The sequence below is a fragment of the Haemaphysalis longicornis genome, unplaced genomic scaffold (genome assembly GCF_048455015.1).
Source record: "Haemaphysalis longicornis isolate Haplotype H1 unplaced genomic scaffold, Haemaphysalis longicornis Haplotype H1 scaffold_12, whole genome shotgun sequence".
NCBI lineage: Eukaryota > Metazoa > Arthropoda > Arachnida > Ixodida > Ixodidae > Haemaphysalis > Haemaphysalis longicornis.
In genome coordinates, this window is record NW_027526225.1 from 19,747,351 (window position 1) to 19,772,134 (window position 24,784).

General features: G+C 49.0%; 2 protein-coding genes and 1 pseudogene across 2 annotated transcripts in view; 2 read left to right on the plus strand and 1 right to left on the minus strand.

The window, feature by feature from the left end:
• Positions 1 to 5,531, plus strand: part of LOC144161523 (uncharacterized) — a 101,650-nt gene extending 96,119 nt beyond the window's left edge. The window contains exons 22-27 of the mRNA XM_077692182.1: positions 960 to 1,022; positions 1,112 to 1,155; positions 1,958 to 2,115; positions 3,467 to 3,602; positions 3,691 to 3,938; positions 4,944 to 5,531. Of these exons, the coding sequence (XP_077548308.1) occupies positions 960 to 1,022; positions 1,112 to 1,155; positions 1,958 to 2,115; positions 3,467 to 3,602; positions 3,691 to 3,938; positions 4,944 to 5,266 (972 nt within the window). The 3' untranslated portion in view covers positions 5,267 to 5,531. The remainder of the gene's footprint in view (positions 1 to 959; positions 1,023 to 1,111; positions 1,156 to 1,957; positions 2,116 to 3,466; positions 3,603 to 3,690; positions 3,939 to 4,943) is intronic.
• A 59-nt stretch (positions 5,532 to 5,590) lies between these two features.
• Positions 5,591 to 15,446, minus strand: LOC144161524 (uncharacterized). Its single transcript, XM_077692183.1, has 6 exons — positions 15,431 to 15,446; positions 13,227 to 13,627; positions 12,408 to 12,624; positions 8,195 to 8,457; positions 7,095 to 7,105; positions 5,591 to 5,738 (listed from the first exon to the last, which is right to left on the minus strand). Exons 1-6 carry the CDS (start codon positions 15,444 to 15,446, stop codon positions 5,591 to 5,593), a joined length of 1,056 nt encoding a protein of 351 aa, XP_077548309.1.
• On the plus strand, positions 15,340 to 24,784 carry LOC144161885 (uncharacterized; annotated as a pseudogene).

Here is a 24,784-nt window from a genome sequence, read left to right on the forward strand (position 1 = left end):
CGCATTAGGAGTATAATAATCGTCGGTAATGTTTTATGTAACTGTCATTCAGTGTAATTCCTCCCATGCGTATTGCGGCGCCAGATATCTAAGGATACTTGAAATGATCCAAACATGCGAAAAACAGCGCAAGGAACACAGGGACAAAAAGGAAGAGTAGACGACGCACAGCCTTCCTTTTTGTCCCTGCGTTCCCTGCGTTCCAACTAGCCCAACTTGCCATCTTACTCCAAACACGTATGGCCGAAGTGCGAAGTAAGGCCGTTAGTTGTCAAGCGTTGGCTGTTTGTTGCGCAATTGTGAGATGTTCTTCGCTGCAAAATTTGCTCTTACCATAAATTCGCCATGATGAGAGATTCACTAGGAATGCAGTTAAGTTTGTATTTTGTTCTGCTAAAATTTGTTACGTTTTCACACGTAAGGTGTCTCTATTGCGGACACACAGTCCACAAAGGGCTGAAAAAGGAATGCGTATACGCATTCCTCCTTCGTCCCTTATTATCTTCCTCATTCCTCCCTTATTATCAACGTCGTTTACGTAAAGGACTTTGATAATAAGGGACGGTGGTTGACATGTCAGGCCAGAATTATCGGTGGTGTGGTAGCGGCTGAAGAAGGAGCCGCAACTGTTTCCTGACAATTTCGGCCATGGTATCATCAACGCACCGTCATGTTGTGCAAAAAGATGCGGCAGCCTCTACTAACACTGCAAAGTCTTCCGAATTGTGTTATTAGGCCATATAAACTACAAACCTGTGAACAAATTATAACATGAATCCACTTCCCCTTCTGCTTACCGGTTAAAAATGCTCCCTTGATGTGCATATCTGAGCTTGTTAGTTGATATCACAGTAATGCTAAAATCATTTAGATCGCACTCATATTGTTGTCGTGTGTCCGAAAACTGTGCTTGGCTTTTAAAAAGTAAATGTCTGGCCTTGTTTATTCTTTCATAACAGGAGTCTGACTTGTACGAATACAACGCGCGCAACCAGATCACCCTGTGGGGACCGAAGGGAGAGGTAAGCTTCACAGGCTGCTTACCATAGCTGTTTGTTCACAGTGGTTTTGTTGGTTCGCATTGCCTGTCCGCATCCCACTCGCATTTCAGATTAGAGACTACGCGGCCAAACAGTGGTCAGGACTTGTACGCAGGTGAGTGTCGATTATTGTCAAAGAAGAAATGTGGTGGCAATGTTGCGCCCAAAGCAAGGCTGATGGTGACGGAATTTCGCTGGTTTTCTTTCCTTTTCCAAGCATTCGGGGGGCTGTGTAACTGGTCTTACATCAATAAATTCTAAATACTGGTAATTATTGCGGAATATGTTTCTAAGACTCGCTACTAAAAATCAGATAGTTTAGGCAGGTTCGTAAGCAAAACATTACAAATGAGGGCTGCAAAAAACAAATCCCGGCCATGTCTACTACCATGAAACCTTGGAGGGGCGAAGCATGCAGTGTATAAGTGTATTCTTGGCGCCTTGGCGTTTTTGCCAACGGAGAATCAACCATTGGGGGGTAGAGGTATACAGCTTCGCTGTAAAAGTCTCGCGTCTTTGAAGTACGAAGTGTTCTAGCGCGAGGCGTAAACGAGTGTCCCGATGTTTTTTTAGTACGCGTTACGTTCTAGCGCGAGGCACAAACGAGCTTCCCCGGTGTTCTAGTACCGTGACTACATGATACGACGATTATGACGGCGACACGAGACGCCAACAGTCCGAGCCCCTAAGGGGCTTCGCCCCTAGTACGTGAGAATAAAATGAAAGACCTGGATGCATTGAATTTACTGGGAAGGGTAGTTAAAGAAAAACAGATATTGTGAAAGTGTCCTTGTTTGCCTGCACAAACGACAGGCCGTCCCCATATTCACAAGTTCCAACTACTCACCCAAAATCTCTACGTTTTTGCTGAGACTGCTTGTATTTATCGTCGTCTTGTGTGCTGGCGTTTCCTGCAGCTACTACCTGCCCCGTTGGGAGCTATTCCTGAAGTCGCTTCAGAATTCCCTGGAGCAGCACACGCCCTATAATCGGACGGCATTTTTGAAAGAGGTCTTTGAGCATGTGGAAGAGCCATTCACCTTCGGCCAGGAGACATACCCGACCGAACCACAAGGTACGATAACAAGAGTACAACGGATCATGCCGTTGCTACATTTTAAGTCTTCTAACTTCTGTACTGCATACAGGGTATGCTTATTTCCATTAGCATTTCAAGCAATGTTTCCCTAGGCCCTTACAGATTATAAAGTATTTTAGGGGCTGTGCCTGTTTATTTGGAATTTAATATTTAGTAGTCAAGTTTGAGATGGAACCTGACTACTACTTGGCTTGTGATGTAGTCATGATGTTGCCAAAAACTGTTCTCTAAGACTTGTTTTGTTTGTCTTGTTTCCAAACAATTATTTGAAGTACGAAACAAAACATATGCATAGGGTTGTTCGTTTTGGGGTGAAACCCGTTTTGGACCTTTTCTACGATTTGCTCCCCGAATTGCTTTCCGAATTGCTCCCTTTCAAAGTAGCGATCTGCACAATCGTCGGCTGACCGTCCGCCGTTCTCAACCAATACTTGCTGGAAGTAAGCCCCACAAACACAGCTTTCGAACTTTTTGAGTATTGACATGTCTCTACCGCTCGCTTCCCCAGAGAATCAAATGCTGTACTGAAATTGTTGTGCCTAGCTAATGGAAGCTGTGATGCCGAGAGAACCTTCACAGCTGAGATATGTTCAACGATAGGACAGGTCTTGAATGGAGACCGACCGACATGTTGCGCATGCAGATGATAATGTACAGATGCCGTCACAAGTAACTGGAGCACGGGAGCTGTGGCCGAACCACATAGGAGCGCCGTGTAGCTGCACCGGCGGTAAACTAAAGGAGGAGAACACGCATGCGCGCCTGCCGACGGTGCTAGCCCCTCTATACTTCTCAAACCACTTCTTTTGACGCGGCTTCGATCGTTGTTTGCAGCATACGGGTCTTGGAGATGGTGCTGATAGCAGAGGCGGGATCTGGCAGCGTCGCTCACACACTTTCAGCGCTCGCGAGCTGCTGGAGAAGCGTCTCGATCGCCGGGATCACGGGCGGTATTAGACAGTTTTAGTTGAGCGCACGCAGGAGCTCTGCGCACGCAGGGAACTTGCGGGGGCGCGAGAGCGCATGCGCAGTACGTAAGCGGCAGCCGCGCGCTTTGCGTGCGCCCGCAAGTTTGGGAAACTTGCGTTGCGGGTTTTGCGGGCTTTGCGTGTCGTTAACGGGGCCCGAGGGGCCTCGTTAACGACACCCCTCGTTTCCTCCGGTCTCCCTCGCGAGTCGCGACAGCCCGGACACAACCACTTGAACACCTCACATTCCAACATGGCATCCCCACGGAACGGCTCAAACGGGACAGCTCGGATTCGGTTTAATATACATATCGATTTGGAAATGTTAGCTTACGTTCGAAATTTAAATCCTTTCAAAGACCCCATGGAGTGGACGGAAATAGCATCCAAGATGCAAGAGCTGCTTCAGCAGCCGTTCACGGCCCGTGCTGTGCGCGACCGCACGGAGCTGCTACTCGGGCAGTACGCATCGGCCGACCGGACCAACCTACGCAGGTGAGTGCGGTGACTGCATAACTGTAGCTTACGCTAAGAAAAGGTGCCTAAAACTACCGGTGTACCAATACATGACATCTTTTCGTAGGTCGGGAACCGAGGAAAACTATGAGAAACGGGAAAGCCTCCTGCAGGAGCTGCTCGACATGGCGCGGGAGCACGGAGTGCGAATTCGTGCCCCTCGTAGAACGAGCACTGCACCAGCAGTACGGGCAGTACGCACACGGGAGCAGCAAGCTGCATCTACGACGGCCTCCGTGCGCATCTCGGCGGCGCAGTCGAGGGACATCTTCGCCGCGCAGCACTCGGCTCGCAACGCGGACACCCGCCGCGCTGGTGAGTACCCATTTGCGATATGCTGAGACACCACTGTCACCGAGTTACTTACGTGCTCTTGCCTCGTTAACAGTGTAAACGTTAGAGTTACGCTAATAATCGAAACTTCGATTGGTTTGCAAAAAGCGTCTGCTATTCGAGCTTTCCTGGCTTTCCTGCACAACAGCGGTGTTGTGCAGGAAAGCTAACTCATGTAGAAATTGCGCCAAACAAATGTGTGCTAACCTTACGTATGTCAACTTAAGTGGAACACTCCTTGGACGTAAAATTGCAAACCTACACGTACGTATTCCCATTCACAGTGGCATAAGACTAGCTGCTGCCCCTTACGGGTACATTCCAGCCGCTAGTGTGCCTAGGAAACCCCTTGTCAGGAAATGGAAGGATTAGAAATGGTCATGAATATTGCATCCATGCAAAACATGATAAAGTGGAGGTTTTTGTTCACCCGTGAAATTGTAAGGGCTTGCAACCTACAACGGCTGGGTGACCGTTGCACCAGCGTGCGGTTTATCGTCCTCCCCAAAAATGAAACTGAGTATCTGGCTTTAATACGATGAGCTTCTCAAAAGTGAAATGTGACATCATGACATTTTTTTTTTGCTGGTGCCTTGGGTATATATTTTTGGCGGTTCATCAATGCTGCTTAATTGAAGTGATGAATGCGAACATCTTTGACAGAACTCTGTCTGTTTGCTTAAAACTTAAAGAAAAGAGCAGATACTTCAAGAGGCTTACTTAAAGCGATCCCACTCCTACAAGAACACCATAAATGCTTTCCATAAATGTTCTCTCTCCTCACAAGGGGACTCACTTGCGTCCTTGTTCATTGACTCATTTTTTGAGATTTCTATGTTTGTATGTGTGTGTGTGTGTGTGTGTGCACTTGTGAGAGAGAGTGAGAGAGAGAGAGAGATGAATACTATTCATGTTTGTGAGCCACCTATAGCTGCATTTGGTAATCATCGATGCAGCAGGTGCTTACATTGTACGATTTGTTTGCAGGCACCAATGGCACTGAGACAGCGACGGAGGTGCTCAACCGAATTGTGAACCACGACGACGCCAGCAGCAACCATGCTGAAGACGACTTCACGGTTCAGCACATGGATGAACACCCAGACGACCAACAGGACCTGACCCCCTGGAACAGCCCCAGCCAGGCAGACCCAGCAAGCCAGGCACTGTCGGTGAACCAGGTGCCTATGACAACGGAGCAGGCACACCAAGCAGGCACACCAAGCACAAGCCGGCTTCCCGACCCTGCTGCTAGCTTGGGCCCGACACCTACACGAAACGAGGTGGTTCGTGGTAAGGGCTCCTATTAGACCTCTGGTTGTAACAATGGTCATGTATCTGATTTTACACTAAGGTTCCAGTCTCAACATTTGTTTATTTTGTTCTCATAGTAGCCATTTGCTTTCAGGTTCAGATTTCTACATCAGTGTTCTTTGTTGCTCTTGTTAACTGCAGCATCTCGCTTGCACCCAATTTTCGTTTTGTGCCTCATTTTAAGTCATTTTGTAACACGTTTCCTTTCAGGAAGAAGGAAAAACGATCAAGAGGCTCGCTACGAGTTTTTTTAAAAGAGGATGCGGCATGAAATTATAATTAAGGAGAAGGAAGCCGCAATAGAATCAAAGCGCATCGCTTTAGAAGAAAAACGGCTCCAGCTGGAGAAGGATGCGGCTGAACGCGAACTTCGTGTCGCACATGAAATGCGAAAACAGATGGAGGAGATGAGACAGCACATGGCAGAAGAGCGTGCTATAGAGCGTGCAGAGGAACGCCGGCTGCGTGCTGAAGAACGAGAAATTGAACGGTCAGAAAGGGCCGAAGAAAGAAAAGCCTTCCTAGAAATTATAGAAAAGCTCATTCAAAAGAAGTAGTTGAGGCCAAAACTTTTTTAATGTGACGAGAAATTGTCACAGAATTGTTTATTCACTTCTGCAGCATTGATGCATTTGAAGTTCGACCTCATTTTTATTTCAACTCCCATGTACATAAACCTGAAAAAATAAAAATGAAAGTTGACGTTTCTATTTCTCAAAACATGCTACTGTGGATTGAATAAGTGAAATACATTAGATACCCTTCTGTGGATCACATCTTTATACACAAGTGCAACTTCCACCACTGCATATACATACACTGTGCTATCTGAGCAAAGCAAATTTGTCAATAACATGATAAACCTTTGATTCTCAGCTATGCAAGAGGAGACTGGGACTAAAGGCACAGATGGCCTGATAGAGCTCCTCAGCTCCCTACACACTGTGTCAGCAGCATTGCAACATCAGCAAATATTTCACGGGATGTATATCATGGTACGCCTGTCTGTGACAGGGCAATCGCTATCACCAATGAAGAAAAAAGTAAAAACTATGAAGCAGCCAAAAGGAGAGTATGAGAAATGAGGTGTGCGAAAGAATAATATTACAACACAAAATCACACAGAACACAGGTGCTGTCAAAAAACAATCATAGGACGAGGTGTCCACGCCTCGTCGTATGTGAAAGTAAAAAAAGCTTGTAGAATCGATTGTAAAAAACAGTGTAAATACAGTCATGAAGCAAAGATTCAGAACTGTTTCATAAATTCTGAGGGCCAAGCATAAATTAGAATGAATCTTTTGCAACATGCTGCAGCGTTCTTTTGAGCTTATTTTAGTCATACGGTGCCCACGTTGAACTAGGGCCTGATTAGTAAGTGAAAACATGGCTCCCTGCTTATAAGATACATCTCGTATAAGAGACAGAAACTGCTCCCCGGTATGTGTCTCTTATAAAGGGGTTCAACTGTATAAAAATGAATATTTGTCTACATATTGTTACGTGTGTAACCAGCAATAGAGCGCAGACGCCAATTGTCCGGAGCCGGTGTGCACCGTTCTGGCGTGTATCCATCATCCTCATCCTCATCATGGAAATCACAAGTATGATCATCACTGCCTAAGCCGTGAAAAAGACGAGAACGTGCCCCTACGTGAGCGCGTGTTCTTGGTGTGACCGCTGCCAGGCATCAGGCACAAGTTTCCCGAAATACCCTCTTTTCTCTCTCCTACTGGCCGTCATCAATTGTTTTGTCGTGACAATATACATACTTATACATACATAGTTCTGCTCAGAAAAAGAAACCCAGAAAAAGAAACCCACTTGAGTACTACCTGCAAGACAAATAATGAAAGCATAAAGCTATGCATTACAACCAAACAATGCAAAAAGGAGCAGGCATGGTAAACAACTTTGCGAAAAATTTTTTACAGCATTACAAAATGGGACCACCTCCTCAAAGTGCAGTCCAGGGCAGGAACTGCTAACACTATATCCCACTTCAACCATTTGTTTTGAAACCAAATGAATGGACAAGCAATACTAGTGCCAGTTAAAAAAAATTGTCAAGCTTTCAACAAGAACTTATACCATGACAGTGTACTACACAGATACCACAATGAACTTCAAAACAAGCATCAAGTGTTCAAAACAGCAGCATATGCTCTGCTACCATTACGTGGTTGGCAAGGCTCTGACATTCAGCCTAAAACAATAACAGAATATATATCAGCCTCTATTCCAATAAGCGATCAACAATGCACAACACAGTCAGGTGTCATGCAGTCTGACATACTGAACAAAATGATGGATTCGAAAAGCGAAACGCCCATGTATTTGAGATTTCGGTGCCTGTTAAAGATACCCAGGTGGTCAATATTAATCTGGAGCCCTCCACTATAGGGCACCTAATCTCCTGTGTAGTGTCAGTGCATTAAACCTCATAATCAATCAATGAGGTACTGAATAAAATATACATGCTGTTACCACACAGTGCACCACTAAAAAAATAGTTACAATTGGTTGTCTGCAAAATCCTCCACTATACATGACAGTGCCACGTGTCACGCAGCCTCAGGTACTGAACAAAATAAATCTGCTACTGCCACACAATACAGCATTAGAAAAAGGTTACAATTAATTGTTCGTGTACTCCTCCACTAAACATGATGTAGTCGGGTGTCAGGTAGCCTGATGTACTGAACAAAAAACATATGCTGCCGCCATACAGTACAACGTAAAAAAATTTCAATTGGGCATTATGGGGAAAACAAATGGTGGCGATTCCACAATTAAGTGGCACGTAGCGTCAGATAGGTTTGCAGGTGAGGTGGCTCTAAGTCAAAGTACATTGACACTTGACTTCCGTACATGCATGTGTGACAGTTAGTTAGGATCACAGCAGCCTTGTACATCTCACCCACCTGCTGCCGAAGGAGTTTTTGGTTTTTCTTGAAGTCAAGAAAGGCAAACTCGTTTACAACTTTTCCAAACCCCCACTCGACAGCTTGCCGCACAGAGCTCATGCCCTTGTTGAAGGCTTCCTGAACTGCAGTCAGGCTGAACCCACCGTACGGCTTCATGATGAGTGGCTGCAGGGGATACGCCGGATCGCCGTAGATGACATAGTAATCATCCTTCACAAGCTGCTCCAGCTTAAAGTACAGGCCACTGTCCTTCAGGATTCCTGTGCAAAAAGACAGCCACCAGGGTAAATGATAGGAACAATAGGTGCAGTAATGAGCAAATAAATGAAAAATGTGATTTGATGACATTTGCCCTGTTTTATGACCTGTTTTTTCAGATGGCCCTACACAGTTTACGGAAAAAGCGCATGCATGCAAGGCCAAAACACTGAGCTGATGGTATCTTCCAAGTCGCACTTTAGTCAGATGATAATTATACTAAAAGCGTACTGTGACCAAAATGATTTTAGACTATGCTATTTCCAACCATTGCCAGCATAGAAAAAAAAGTTATCCTTCAATTTTTTGTGGCACATGCATGCCTGGGGTATCGGACAAGAATAAGGAACACTAAGGGTCATTATGCTTACTTCACAAAATTTACAAAACTGCGAATCGTAGCTAAAAGGATCTCTGGGAGCGAATTGTTTAGGGGCGCTCTATTGAGATAAGTGTACACTTGTTAGGTGCGAACACTCCAACCCTCTGAAGAACCAGCATACCTGAATATTTTTCTTGGGCTGAAACGCTAAAATGCTCATGAATAACTTGGAGGCAATTTTAAATAGTGTTCTGCATTTTTTACTAATTGGCATAAATATGCCAATAGTGATGCAAGTTTAAAACTGTCTGTCTAATGCAACAATCTAAAAATCCAGTGCACGTTCTCTACGGGTTCCTTTTTAAAACAGATTGAACGTGAAGATATAGCAGCAGTTTGATATCTGTAGCTTCACCCCGCTTCCTAAGTATACACACAGACAGAGACAGCAGCAGGAACTTTAGTGAATGTTCGGGCTTCGAAGCGTAATTTTTTCTTAAAACTAATAAAGAGTGAAACGCTATGCCCGACAGTGCTGTTATGCCAGTTCTGAAATACAGTTTCCACTGCATTCGGGCATAAACATGATTTGAACTGATTTCATTCGGTGTGCCGCTGTAATCTGTTGTTTTAGCTGCAATATGTACATGCAAGTGCAATCATGCCAAACACTATTTTTTTCTTTTTTGCAATTGTTATGCCATGCTTGTGACATGTGTTTATTCAGCCCACACAATGATTTTGGGATAATGAAGGTATGTTAATAAATAAAGTGTAAGGTAGATAGTTGACGCTCCGGTGGATTGCTAATACGGTTTATTTTTAGACGAGAGCCAAGAAGGTCTGAGTGTACAGATAATGGCCGTTCTCGCTTGTCAAAAGCCTCCTGTGGTGCTTCTTCTCTAGAGGACATAAGCGTGAACGCGTACCCATACGGGTAAGTTGGACAGCCTTGCAGAACATAAGATGGCACGTATCCACATGGCTTACACCTGCCTGTGAAAGGTACCCCAATGGCCTGATGGTGGTATATGTACCCAATATCGTTGCTACAAAATCAATAGAATAATAAATAAACACTGCTGCAGAGTCTGCTTTGCAGCCAGCTTAGTGTGGTGCTCACGCCAAGAGCCAAGCACTAACCATCAAAACAGACGGAGAGAATATAGAATCAGGCAGCAAGCAATCCCAAGAAGAGAGCACACCAGCAAGATGAAAGGCAATTTTGAGGGGGGTGCCAATCTCCCATTTCTCTTCATGGCATTTGAAAGGAATGCTGGAAAACCTGAATTTTCTTTTCGGTTTCACTCCTTAGCAAAATAATAAATCATGCGCCGTTTTCATTTTTGTTCCAGCCAAAAATACTGTTTTTTTTTTTGCTTTTCATTTCTGGTTTTGGTTCCGTTCGACACTCTGCCAGCCTGCTTGCTGACATAGCTTGCTCTATAAGACAAAGAAACGAAAGCAAAGACGCATACATGGTGTAGCACGAAAAAGCTGATTGAAATAATACGTGCCAAGACAAAAAAATGAAAGCGAGGAAGAAGATGCAAATACGATGTTGCAGCAAAGAATTAAAAGCACTCAAGGTTTGAAGGCAAGTCCTTTCAATAAGTGCCCCAAAGAATTTTTTTAACAATGCTATAAAGTGTTGTTAATTTTAATTGAAAGAAAGTTGAAATTTTCTCAAATTAAATAGGCTTTGAATCAGTGATTAATTAATTAAAGGAAAATGTTTACAGGAACCGTGTGGCCAGTTTGCAGATTAAACTGGTCTTACACAAGTAAGACGCCTTGAATACTAATGTCACAGCTGCTCCGCATGAGGTGGAGCCTGCTACATCGCGGGGCAAACAAAAGGTGGAGCCGTGAAGCGAAAGTTGACAGTTGCCACCGCTCTATCGGGGGGGGGCACTGCTACGGGACAAGTCCCCCGGCTCTCCCTTTGAAAAGGCGCCGCGAATCAGTACGGGACAAGTTTTTTGTTTTTGTCGGAGAAATTCTGCATTTCGCTTGCAGACCGTGCGACCGCATACATGGCAGTATAAATGGTATAAACGTGTCGAGGCCCTTCTTGTGTAGTACACAGCACTATGCCGCGCAACTGTTGCGTGCTACAAAAGGAAGGAAAGGCCCACCAATACGGTACCACGAGTTTCCGTGCAACGAACAGCGCCATAAATCAATGCCAAAGAACATTTGTCGAGAAGGGATAACTGGAAAAGCAAGCATGTGGGAGCCAAATGACAGTTCATTTCGTCGATGGTGACTATCAGAAGTCCGCAAAGCTCAATATTTTGCTTCCAACAGCTGTTCCAACGGTTTTCCCGACTCAGTTGCAAAGCCTTAATGCAGCTTACGAAACCGACTGAAGCGGTATACAGGTTAGTCAAAAGCCTTGACAACAGAACGCTGAAATACCTGACAATGCAGGTAACTGGTCTCTCCAAGCTCACCTGCAACTTTGTTGGAAAAGTTATGAAGTGTCCAGAGGTCAGGCGAATTGGCAAGCTTTGCCAACGCTTGGTATCAACACGTCTACCCCATCTTGCAAAATGGCATGAACCGACATGTTACAGGGATGATAAAGGCTACACCGAGGAACTCTGTAGAGTGTTTCTGAAAAAATTGTTGCAGCCACTGCTGGCAAACTGAGCCGGAGACCTGAATGCAACTGAAGAGCGGATGAAACTTGCCTACAGGGCCGTACCCAGAAATTTTTTTCGGGGGGGGGGGGTTATGAATTTTTGGAAGGGGGTAGTTTTGCTGAAAGCAACAGTAAGTATTGTTGACGTGCTGCCAGGAAAAGATTTCGGGAGGGGTTTGAACCCCCAAACCCCCCCTCTGGGTACGGCCCTGCTTGCCTACAAGCCTCTATCACGGAAGGTGGTGTGATTTTGAGGCAACGAGGCGCTTTCCATGGCTGCACATATTGTAAATAAAGTGAACTTGACTCAACCTTTCTTGATCTCTTTCTTTTTTGTGTTAACGTGGTGATTACTCAATTCACGCCCAATAAATTTTTCTTCACAGCATCATGTTTATATAGGGATGCAAACATGTCTATAATGCGGTTAAATGTGCGATCCGTTTTAGACTTCGACCTCATTTTTCTACAAAGCTGGAACTAAAAACTTAATCAGAAAATTATTTGTTGTAACCTATAAGTCGCTTTTCAGGGGTTTGTAGGAATGCTATTTTACGGGTTTTTCTTTCACCAGAAAACAAGCCCATCAAGCGAAGTAGGTAATCAAGCAGGCCATAAAGAACTTGCTAGTGATCTTGAACGGCGGTCGTGTGGCTCGAAACCAACGGCAAAAGTGGGCTGTTCGGGCTCATGGGGGTCCATTAGCAGCCCAATACCGACCTCCTCTGTATGTTGATGTCCTTGCAAGTAGCGTTGAGGTAATATGATTTTTTTTCTGGAAATCCAATACACTAAGGCGCGCGCGCCAACAAAATGTAATCGCGCGGCTCCTTTCATGCGCGTTTGTCCCGTAGCAGTGGCTCCGTGGCAGTTTCACGAAAAACTAGGTTTGTGACGCTGGTTTTGGGCAACGTCGCAAGCCGCACCTCGTGCGTGCAATCGAACGGCTGTGATAATTTATATGAGAATGCAACATAGTCTACCCAAATTGCCTGCATCGTGCCGCCTTCCCGGGTACGGACCATCCAACTGGCATATAATGCCATTTGGGCACATCAGCGACTGGTACTTCAGGCAATGTACCCGTTTGTGGCCTGAAAAGTACGCCTTCTGGTTCCTCTTCGGCCGACAGATGAGGCGGCCGGTGCCATCGATGAAGGCCCAACAGTTGGTTAGGGGCGCACCTTTGCGTTGCACAGCCTGCAACAGAAAACAAAATATGCTTTGGCACTTTGCTTTTTCAAAGCTGATGCACTCGAATCAGGTTAAGCAGTTGTCTGTATAACAGTATTAGTGTACGGTTTGGTTCTGATGTTCTGATGGTTCTGATGATGTAAATGCAAAAAAAAAATAATAAGGCACTTGCTGGCTTTGGTGCCTTTTTTTACCCATTTCGTAGTTTACACTTAATGAAGATGCTTGCACACTTCGGGTTTTAGGCGGCCTTGTTTGTATACGCTGAAAATACATTCCTTTAAATTGCTATTTGAGCAGTGGGAGGGTCGGTTGACCAGCTCCTATTCGGATCCCCAACAACATATGGTAGAACGGGCGAGACAGGCCGCCAAGACCCTGGGCTTCCTGGACTAGGAGGTTCCCCACCTGGCAATTAACCCACAAACTGCTCGATTAAACGTTTATTTCTCCTCTTTAAATGGACAGTCGCTTATTGACTAGGTGCTGCAAGGCCATGATAGCACAGCCCTTGTACGTGTGTGCGCGAGAGAAAGAGGGGCATATAAAGTGAAATTGCAGCGTTATGAAAGCAAGAGTATGCAAGTAAAATAGCAAAGCGTACTTACGTATGCGAGAGCGCTTGGCGACAGCCAGGTGTGGTTGTTGCAGTCCTTCAGAAGGTGGCCGAATGTGCCAACTATGTGCTTCAGCACTTTTGAAGTCACGCTAGACATGACGGAGTAGTGCAACCCGAAAATGTTCTGCAAATCACACCACCTATTCGGGTAGGCGAGGCGGCGAAGTGCTAAGCACAGAGCGTCGCGGCCCGGCACGGTCACTTTCTGTGCACTCACCACCACTTCGGGTATCAGAAGTGCCTCAACAAGCACATCGATGTCGTCCTTTTGAAACCTGAACTGCTGTTCAAAAAGACTGCGCTCGATCCGGTTGATGTCTAGCAGTCCAGACCGCGACCGGTACCTCAGCAGTTCTGACTCGCGACCGCGCCTCAGTTCGTAATCGATATCTTCGAGCGTAAGCTAGGTCCCCTTTCAGCAGTCGCTTCTCTTCGCTGGTCAGCATATAATCTTCTATTTCGGACCAAGTCAGGTTCCACGCCGTGAAGCGGTCGCAAAGAATGCTGGAAGGCATCGCGTTCAAGGAGATCAGAAAGCGAAAGCGCTAACAGGGAAAGCCCGCGAAAGTGACGATTCGCGGAAAAGCCCGCGAAACGAAAGTGACTCGCCCCAAACCGGCTTACGGCTTCTGCTGGCTTGGGATAGGCCTGGCGCTGGCCGGCAACGGCATTTATGGTTCGCCAATATGCCGTTTAGTGGCGCTGCGTGACGCACAAAGCGCACTTTTTCACGCTACTGGTTTATCCATGCATCGACTTCTGCGTGCGCTCAACTAAAACCATAGAGTTTCATACAAATAACTAGAGGGGAAACTGGCGCTGCGATCGTACGCCTCAATGGGCGTGATGGGTAGTTGTGGATTCGGATTGGCGCTCAATGGCTTGCGGAAGTTACTATGGATTGCAGGCAGTTTCGTTTTCGTTTTGGATTTACATGAACGCATTTGCCTATGCGGTGTGTTGGAAGAAGCTATCAAAAATACGTTTCTGCTTGAACTGCATGCCGCGCGCGCACTGACGCCACCCTGAGTAGAAAGTTTTAACTAGAGTTGCGAATTGGGTGGGTTATCAATTCGTTGCCGGCACAGCGAGCACGAAAACACAAATGACGGCGCTCTGTGCGGTGAAGTTGTCTGCGAATAAGGAGTTGCGGCGCTGCTTATTCGGCAGAGCAATGTATTGTCGAAGCTGACGACGGTTGCGAATCGCTTGGAACAGCCACACCTTCCGTGCGAACGCCGGCTCCTACAACGTAGACCAGCAGTATCGGCGGTTGATAGGAACGCAGCTTGATGAATGTCACTAATTCAGGCAAGAATAACTTCTCCAAAGGTAATCGGTTTCTTTTTTTTTTATGAGCACAAAACTTTTCGCTTCCTATTACAAACCACCAGTGCCGAAACTTTTTACAAGTAGTTTTTAAAGAAGTCCGCGTCCTGCTGTAGTTGGCGGCAAATGGCAAACCTGCTCCGCAAACCTCCTCGACTCCGCGTCTGCTTTTTATTTAACGCGGCGTTTTATTTCGTACAAAACCAATTTCTTGTCACTAACTTTTTTGTTCGCCATGTAATTTGTAAACGGAGAACCGGACAATAAGAGTTTTTTTGTCAAAAAACACAATTTGCGCAGCCAGAAGCTTGTTTCGATCCTACGCAATCCGGTTCCACAATTACCCATCATTCCCATTGAAGCGTAAGCGCCGCTGCCATATTCGCGTTGACACTAGCGCCAGTTTCCCCTCTAGTTATTATTGTATGAAACTCTATGACTAAAACTGGTCTTCGCGTGAACTTCGCTGCGCGCGCAGCGCTTCCGCTACGTGCGCGCGCAACTCTCTGCGTACGCTCAACTAAAACTGTCTATTGTCAAAAAACGGACTCCATGTGGGCGGTTCGGGTGGGGCTGCTTCCTCCACCGCCCTTCTCACTCCCCTCCCAAGGGCGCGGAGCGCCGAGCAAGATTAAATAGCAGCACTCAGGTCCCAAAACGAGATGCTGCTAAAGAAAATTAACGAATTGGAATCCAAAATCAACCAGTCTCCTTCTCCCACCTCCCCTCCCGCGGCTGAGGTAATGGAAGAGCTCGTGGCGCCGAAAGCGGCAACAAGCGCGGAGGCTGCATTCGAGGCCTGTTTCGACGCCCAATTCCGGGCCATAGACGCTCGATTCGCCGCCATGGCAAACCAAATCTTGCTGATGGTCAACGCCATCTCCAAATTGCAAGAGACAATCCCCACGATGATTGCCCACCAAATTGCGCATTCCTTGCGCCCCTCGCGCAGGACCGGCGGTCCCTATAAGGACGTATCCGGCCGCCCTGTCAAAGCTTCTAGACGCCTCACAGAGGCAGATGATGACGACAGCTGCTCGCTCTCCCGTATAGAGGACACCCCCCTCACCGCGAGAGCTGGCTCCGGAGCAGCGTCGCTACAATCCCGCCTCAACCTAACTGACCATGGCGAGCAGCCCTAAGGTCAGGCGCTCCCGAAGAACCAATTCGACCACCCCTGTGCAAATTGTCCTGTGGAACTGTCGAAGCTTCCGCTCCCGCGCAAAGCAGGCGAATCTCCGACTTTTCCTTTCAGCTCTCGACTCGCTTCCGGCGGTGGTTGCCCTCCAGGAGCCAGGGAGCGGCGCCACCCTTACAAACTACATCACCTTCCAACAGGACCCCTCTTCCTGCGTATGTGTGCATAAAAATTATACAGCTAATTTAGTCGACTTGGAACTTCAAACTGAATATTCGTATGTGATGGTGACACTTCTTCCATTCAAGAAACAAGATGTACCACTCCACATACTCAACGTCTGCTGTTCCCCCCGACTAAAAAATGTAACCTTCGTAGCACTCTAGCCGCGCTCTAAAGGCTGCGGGAAGGGAGCCCCTGGTGATTGTGGGCGATTTCAACGCCAACTACTCTCTGGGGGTACGTGCGTGAGGAAAAGCGGGGACGCAAGCTAGCGGAACTTGCGTCCACGCTGGGCCTGACTCTCCACACCGACCCTGCATATCCAACGCGGGTGGGTAACTCCGTGACCCGGGATACGTGTCCGAATCTTACCTTTACCAAAAATATTTCACACGCAGGATGGGCCAACACCGAGGAAACCCTCGGTAGTGACCACTGCCTTATCAATACCACCGTAAGGACTAAACCATTGGCACGGCCCCACGCACAAGCTCGGCTCCCCGACTGGAATAAGTTCCGGCAAAGTTACATCAATTTGGCCTCTATTCACGAACAAGGATACCCCGCATGGGCACGAGGAATGGTTACACACCTTCGTTCCGTGGAAGGAGGGAAGGAAGGAAGGAAGGAAGGAAGGAAGGAAGGAAGGAAGGAAGGAAGGAAGGAAGAATGTAGAAGAAAGGCAGGAAAGTTAACCTGGCTAGAGCCTAGTTTGCTATCCTGCACGTGGGAAAGAGGAAATGGGCAAAAAAGAGGTAGGAAAAAAAACAGGAAAAGTTGGACCAGACACGTATGCCCAGCACTGAGGCACTGACAGTGATTGACACTGGAGGCTCTCAGTCTATAGCCTAGTGTTCAAGTTCGTCGCCCGTAGAAAACGTAATAGTTCCTTAGTCGCCTTCTGAGCGGATGACTGAGAAGGCCAGTTGCACAGAATCTTCTCCTCCGTAAATGGCCGCCGAAAGTCTAAGTTCCTCAGTGCTGATGACAGCTTCTTCCTTGCAGGCGAGTAGCGTGGGCACTCGCATAAAACGTGGCGTATCGTCTCCGATGTGCCGCACGTTTCGCAGTCCGCCCTTGCTGCCATTCCTATTAAGTACGAGTAAGCATTTGTGAATGCCACCCCCAGCCAGAGACGGCAAAGAAGAGTTGCGTCAGACCGTGGGAGGCCTAGCGGAAGGGGACGTTGCAGGTGCGGGTCAAAGGCACCAATGCGTGCACATGTGAAATCTTCTGGAGACCATTGGGAGATAGCTGTTTCCCGGGCAAGAATGCGGAGGGCCCTAGCTGCGTCCGTCCTAGACAATGGGATGAGCACAGTTGTCGCTGTTTGATGCGCCAGCCGGGCGGCAGCGTCCGCACTTTCGTTGCCGATAATGCCGCAGTGGCTAGGAAGCCACTGTAGGGTGACATCATGACCCGCCGGGCAGCACGGTCGTACACCATTCTTATTTCTGTCAGGAGCTGTTCGTGAGGTCCCCGGCACAGCGCTGACTGGAGTGACTGAAGTGCAGGCTTCGAATCACAGAAGATAGCCCATCTGCGTCACGAACTTTGCTCGATGGTGTGAAGAGCGCTACGGATGGCCGTACGTTCTGTATCCGTGGATGTTGTAATATTGGCTATCTTAAATTTGCTGCACAGTGACAGTCGTGGTATAACAACAGCTCCGGCAGAACCCGACGATGTTACCGAGCCAGCAGTGTATACATGGGTTCGGTCACTGTATGTCTCGTGCATGTACGTCAAAGCGAGCTGTTGCAGGGCCGGAAGTGGAAGATCACGTTTTTTTGTCACTCTTGGGATATCTAGGCACACTCGGGGCTGCATCACACACCACAGCGGAACGAGCGGTCTCATCGCCGGCGTGTAGTTTGATGGAATGCTGGTGTTGTGGGCAGCTACTACCCTTGCGAACGACGCCCGGGGACGGGTCGCTGGTATTCCCGCGAGGTGATGATCAGGTAGACGGGCGAGGTGCCTGATATGTGTCCTGAGTATTTCAACGTCCACAAAGGTTGCCAAAGGGTGATTTCGAGCCAAGGCAATGGTCGCTGCTGTGGATGTACATCGTGGTAGGCCAAGACAGGTACGCAGGGCCTGAGCTTGTATACCCTGAAGTGACCGAGTAGTTGTGCGGCACGCTCCAGAAAGGACAGGGGCACTGTATCGCAGATAGCCCAAGAACAGCGCGTTGTAGAGCTTTAACATCGACTTCAGTGGTGTTTCCCGCGTCTTGCCGCCGATGAGTTTGAGCACATGCACCACTGCAGAGAGCCTCTTCTTTAGAACGTTACATGAGCGCTCCAAGAAAGGCCTCTGTCGACAGCTATGCCGAGAAAGTTGTGATTTCTCACATAAGACACCCTTTCACCATTAATATACAAAAGGGTATGCATGCATAGGCTTTCGTGCGAAAGGAAGCACGGCGCACTTGCTTCTGGATATTTCCAACCCTTGTCCGTGTAGATATGAGGTCGTCAAGACTGCGGCATTTTGCAGTCGGGCGCGCACATGCCGACGAGTCACGCCATCTGCCCAAACAGATATATTGTCGGCGTATATCGACGCGTGAACTCTCCTTGGAAGGCGAGAAATCAGGCCAATTAGTGTAAGGTTGAACAGGGTTGAACACCTACGGGGCAGAAACTTGGAGGCTCACTAAGAGGGTTCAACTTAAATTTAGAACGACTCAGCGGGCAATGGAGCGGAAAATGATAGGTGTAACATTAAGGGACAAGAAGAGAGCGGAGTGGGTCAGAGAGCAAACTGGTGTTAAAGACATATTAGTTGAAATTAAGAAGAAGAAATGGACGTGGGCAGGGCATGTAATGCGAAGGCAAGATAACCGCTGGTCATTAAGGGTAACAGAGTGGATCCCTAGAGAAGGCAAGCGCCGCAGGGGGCGGCAGAAAGTTAGATGGGCAGATGAGATCAAGAAGTTTGCGGGGATAAATTGGACACAGTTGGCACATGACAGAGGTAATTGGAGAATAATGGGAGAGGCCTTTGCCCTGCAGTGGGCGTAGATAGGCTGGTGGTGGTGGTGGTGAACAGTGTTGGGCTCAGGACGCCTCCTTGGGGAACACCACGGTGAGTATAGTGAGCTGATGTCGGCCCATCTGCAATCATAACAAAGAATGACCTCTCTGTTAGGTAGTTCCGTATCCACTGGTAGGCCCGGCCACCGAGCCCCACAGCCTGCAGTACTTTAAGAATCGCATCGTGCTCCACGTTATCGTAGGCCCCTTTAACGTCGAGGAACAACGCAGCACATATCCGCTTCGCACTTTTCCGCTGCTGCACAAAAGTCACCAAATCAATAACGCACGCAGTCAATGGATGAGCGTCCACGACGGAATCCAGCCATGACATCAGGGTAGACATTGTAACGCTCCAGGAACCACTCCAGACGTGCGAGAATGATTCGCTCCATCAGCTTTCCAACGCAACTTGCAAGTGCAATTGGTCGGTGTGCCATTGGATCCAGCATAGATTTTCCAGGCTTCAGGAGCGGAACGAAGCGGCTGGTCTTCCATTTTTGAGGAACGGAACCATCACACCATAGGTCGTTGAAATATTCCAGCAAGGCTTGTCGGGTATCCTTGCCAAGGTGACGGAGAGCAGCATATGTGACTCCAACAGGCCCAGGAGACGAAGATCGCTTGCATGCAGCCAATGCCGCATGCAGTTCTTCCGCGCTAAATGGAACGTCCATCCTTGAATCCCGCCATGCAGGGATGTCACTGGCGAGCAGTAGTCCAGAAGGGCCTGCTCCACTGGCTATCCTCATGCAGAAGTCCTCGGCCACTTCGAGCTCTCGGCGGTTCTGGTGAATACCCGGGGCCTTCAATTGGGAGCGCTGCTCTACAGGAGTCATTAGCCCTTGCACAGTTTTCCATATCATCGACAAAGGCTTGCGAGGGTCCAGCATGTCACAAAGATTTCCAACGTTGTGCTTGCACTTGGGCAGTGCGTCGCTGGATCTTCTTTTGCGTTCGTCTGAAATTTTTAAAATCTTCGATACATTTCGTTCGCCGGTATCTTCGTTCGGCGCGGCGACGAACAGCACGAAGGCGCTCCAGCTCCACGTCAAACTCGGTCACTTTTGGAGACAGCCGGACGGAAGGCTTGCAGGCTTGGAGTGTGCTTTCAATGACGGTCTCTAGACTTTCAAGCTCATCGCTCCGGCAAATTTCGTCCATCCTTGATTGGAATTTCGACCAATCGGTTACCCGAATAACATTAGTATCGAAGGAACTTCGTAATCCATTTATCTTTAAATAGGTTGGAATGTGGTCGCTTCCACGAGTTTCTATGTCTGGGAACCACTGTGCACGTGCCGATAAACATCGTGACACAAACGTCAAGTCTTAGCAACTACAGTATTTCGTTCCACGTAAATAAGTGGGGCTTCCGTCGTTTAGTAGGCGCAGCCCATGGTCTGAGGCAAAAGATACTAAGCTCCGACGTCGCCTGTTGGTGTCTGGGCTTCCCCAAAGCATGTGGTGTGCATTGAAATCACCGGTAATTACCCACGGACCCGTTGTTGTGCTTCATATGTCATCCAGCCTCTTCCGTTGAAAGCGAGATGTCGGGTGTAGGTATACACCCACCAGAGTGAAAGTGAGCTGGCGCTTTCTGATGGTAAGACAGACGTACTCATTACCCCTGTAAGGTTGCACAAAATGGTGAACATAGGACAGTTCACGCCTGATGAAGACTGCGACTTTGCTGGGCTCCCCTAGTGTAGCTGATAAAAAAAGTTCATAGCAAGATATCCGACTAGGTTTGGATATGTTCGGTTCGCAGATGACAAGTATAGGAATACATTTCATAAAGACAAACTGGCGAAGATCTCAAAAACGCGACATTAGTCCTCTGGCGTTCCACTGAAAAATGGAAGCCTCCTTGATATCCGCTCTCAATGAAGAACGTACGTTCGCCGTGGTGCTTGCTTATCCGAGACTTGCAAGTACTGGATCCAGGGCCTCCAGTATCTGAAGTGCACTCAACGCAGAAGGTGTATTCAGACTGGTGAGCAATGTGCGAATGGCATTCATGAGGGACCTCAGGACCGCGACGACTTGCCGATCTGAAGACGAAGTCGGGGTGGGAGATCTCGCGACTGTCTTCTGTACTGAGCGTTGGGGCTCAGAAGGAGGTAAACTCGGTGACAGCGGGGGCCACGCGTCAACCGGCGAGGTTTGTTCTACCTCGTTGCGACAACTGGGCGAATCCTGCGAGGCCGGAGGCGGCGGAGGCGGGGCGGGGGGGGTGGGGGGGGGGGCTGCCGGCGGCCGCGGGGGTAGCGGTGGTGGAAGTAGTTGAACTAGTGGCGGACCCGCTTGCGTAGAGGCGTTCGATGGAGAATGGCCAGCCTTGTTTGAAGATCTCCGGCGTCGAGACCGGTGACGCCGCCGCTGTCGTACCGTCGCAGCAGCCTCCTTGTGCGTGGAGTGGTCCCTCACCATCTGCTTCAAGACAGCAACCTCCCTCTTCATGCATGGACACTTCTTCGGTGAGGCATCATGAGGTCCCTCACAGTTGGCGCACTTCAGGGTGCCTTCACTGCAGTCGCTAGCCTTGTGCGGCCCAGCGCGTTTGGGACATACAGTGGCGCTTCCGCAGACTGCAGCGACATGGCCTATTTTCATGGACTTGTAGCACTGGAGGGGTTTCGGCACATAAGGTCGGACACGCTGACGGAAGTGACCCACCTTAACATGGGCGGGAAGGCTGTCGCCCCTAAAAACAATCTTCAGGCACCTTGATGTACCAATGCGGCTTACTTGTCTGATGACAATACCTTCATCCGCAGGTTTGATCAGTATTGGTAGGTCCTTCTCGGGGATAGACGTATCGACGTCGTAAAGGACGCCTATCGTCGTGTCTCCCTACGGAGTGGCATGGACTCGCACTTTTATGTCAAGCAGTGATGTGATCTTCCGCAAAACCTCCAGTGCACTCCGATGCTCCACGTCGATCGCCAAGATGTTCCGCCGGGAATTTATCCTCACGTCGTTGACCTCACCAGGAACTGTAGCTTCGAGAAAAGCGGAGACTTAAATTAAACTAAACTAAATTAGACTAAACTAAAATTCAACTCTCGGAGGCAACGCCGGAGGTGGACATCCACCTTCTGCATATCTGGGAGGCGCGGCACAGCCTCTTGCAGATGGCGCCACCCAAAACATAATAGAAAGGTTAAAATTCGAATCGCAGAGCTCACCCAGCGAGCGGCAGAGTACGCGGCCCAACTCGCCGACTCGAACTGGCTGGACCGCTGTAACACGGCGGCGAGACAAATGTCTAGCCGGGGCACGTTGCGCCTCTTCCCCGCCCTAATTGACCCGACTCAAACCCGCGCCGAGACACAAGAACATCTTCAACGAGCTATTCACAACTTCGATGGAGATACCTCGAAATTAGCGTGCAAACTACGTGACCAGTATCTTTGCACTCAGCAGGACCCCCGAAGGCCCGCCTACTCGTATGCAGGTTCCGAGAACGCGGAGCTGGATCAGCTGTTCCAGCTGCATGACCTGAAGGCGGCCCTAGCTAAAATGAAACGAGGGACGGCACCGGGCCGGGACAAGATAACTCTGAAACTGCTTGCTAATCTTCCGGACCCCGCCTATGAGATCCTCCTCGCTTTCATCAACTCGATTTGGATTGGTGAGGCACCCCTCCCAATCGAATGGAAGACCGCCCTGGTAACTTTCATTCCGAAAACCGGCGAAGCCATACACAGACAACCTCCGCCCCATCTCCCTCACGTCTTGTGCGGGAAAGCTGATGGAGACCATGGTGCGGTACAGGCTGTCTCGGTTTCTGGAAAACCAAACTGCATTCGCAGACACCATGTTCGGTTTCCGCCCGCACCGGTCCGCGCAGGATGTTCTGCTTCAACTCGACCGAGAAATTCTCAACCCTGTCGAATACCCCCTCAACGATAAGGCAATACTCGCCCTAGACTTCAGGGGGGCTTTCGACAACGTCACACATGAAATTATCCTGCAAAATCTCTCCCAGACCGACTGTGGACATAACACCTCTCGGTATATCAAGCAATTTTTCTCGGATCGTCAATCTTTCATCCGAATACAAGACGAAGAACATGGCCCCTATCAACTGGGAACGAGGAGAACCCCACAGGGTGCGGTCCTCTCGCCGTTACTTTTCAATCTGGCTATGATGAAACTTCCGGCTCAGCTAGCGAAGGTCGAAGGCGTCCAGCCTGCGCTGTACGCCGACGACATTACCATCTGGGCTAAACACGGATCGGTTGGAGACATTGAGGCCAACCTGCAGCAAGCGGCGGAAATTGTGGACGCCTACGCCCGCCGCTGCGGCCTTCAATGCTCCCCGTCCACATACGCATTTGTGCACATTCGCCCGTCGCCTAAGTGCACCATCACAATGGAAGTCACCCTCGCCAGCGGCCCGATACCCGAACACGATGAGATAAGATTCCTTGGCCTCTTTATCCACAAACATCGACGGGTAGATACAACAATAGCCAAACTGCGTAAGGTGGAGGACCAGGTGGGCCGGATGGTCCGCCGGGTTTCCAACCAACGCGGGGGACTACGGTGCAAAGAGGCCTTGCGGCTGGCGCATGCATTCGTGATCAGTCGAGTCCTCTACTCGACGCCTTACCTTTACCTGCGCAATTTTGACGAGAACGCACTCGAAGTGATTCTCAGAAAGATGTACAAGCGTGCCCTCGACCTCCCGATAAACACGTCAAACCAGTCCATCACGGGCCTGGGGATGGTAAACACTTTCGCGGAGCTCTGGGAGGCACACTTGACTAATCAATATACAAGACTTTCAAAGAAGCCGTCGGGACGCCGCCTATTAGCCCGACTACACATCCACCACACAACACTAACGGAAGAGTGCGTACGCATCCCCGAAGACTGGAGATACGCCCTGCACGTGCGCCCTCTTCCGGCCAACATGACACGTGACGACCACAGTGGCAGGCGCCTGGCGCGGGCGGAGGCACTGGCCCGCCACTATGGGAACAAACACGGAATCTTTTACGTGGACGCCTCCGTCCCTCACCATGGGGGATGGTACACTGCCGCAGTCGTCCACCAAAACGTCGCGGTGAATGGCCTAACATTCAGAGCTCAACACATAACACATGCGGAGGAAGTCGCCATCGCGCTAGCAAACGCAGACCAGGAGTCGCGAGGCATCATCATCACCGACTAGAGAGGGGCCTGCAGAAACATTGAACAGGGGTACATTCCTTACTTTGCGTATCGCATCCTTCAAAATAGCGACTATCACGAGCCCCGTGATAGGAGCCCATACGATCGTTCGAGACGCGGGTGCCCCCCGCGTCTCGAACGATCGTATGGGCTCCTGCTCACATGGGCCTCGAAGGCAACGAAACGGCAGACGCCGCTGCCCGTGCGCTCACTCTCCGGGCAACGTCTTCAGACCCTTCCGAAATGGATCCCGAACCCAAACCGGCACTCACTTATCGAGAAATTACTGAATTATACCTATTCGGCCACGCAATTTATCCTAAGCCCTCTAAGGGCCTTACAAAGGCAGAGGAACGCACCCTCCTCCGTCTTTTCACCAAAACACTGCTGTGCCCGGCAGTTTTAAAACACTTTGATCCTGCCTATACAGGACAATGCCCGTACTGTGCGGAGAAGTATTCGGACATCTTCCACATGGTGTGGGCATGCCAATCAACTCCGAACCTCGCCCCAAAACCCAACCCCACCCGGGAGGACTGGGAGGCAGCCCTGCTCGGCTGCTCCGACTTGGTCAGCCAGAAGGCCCTGGTCGACCGAGCCCGAGCCGCGGCGATCGCCAATGGGCTTCTGTAA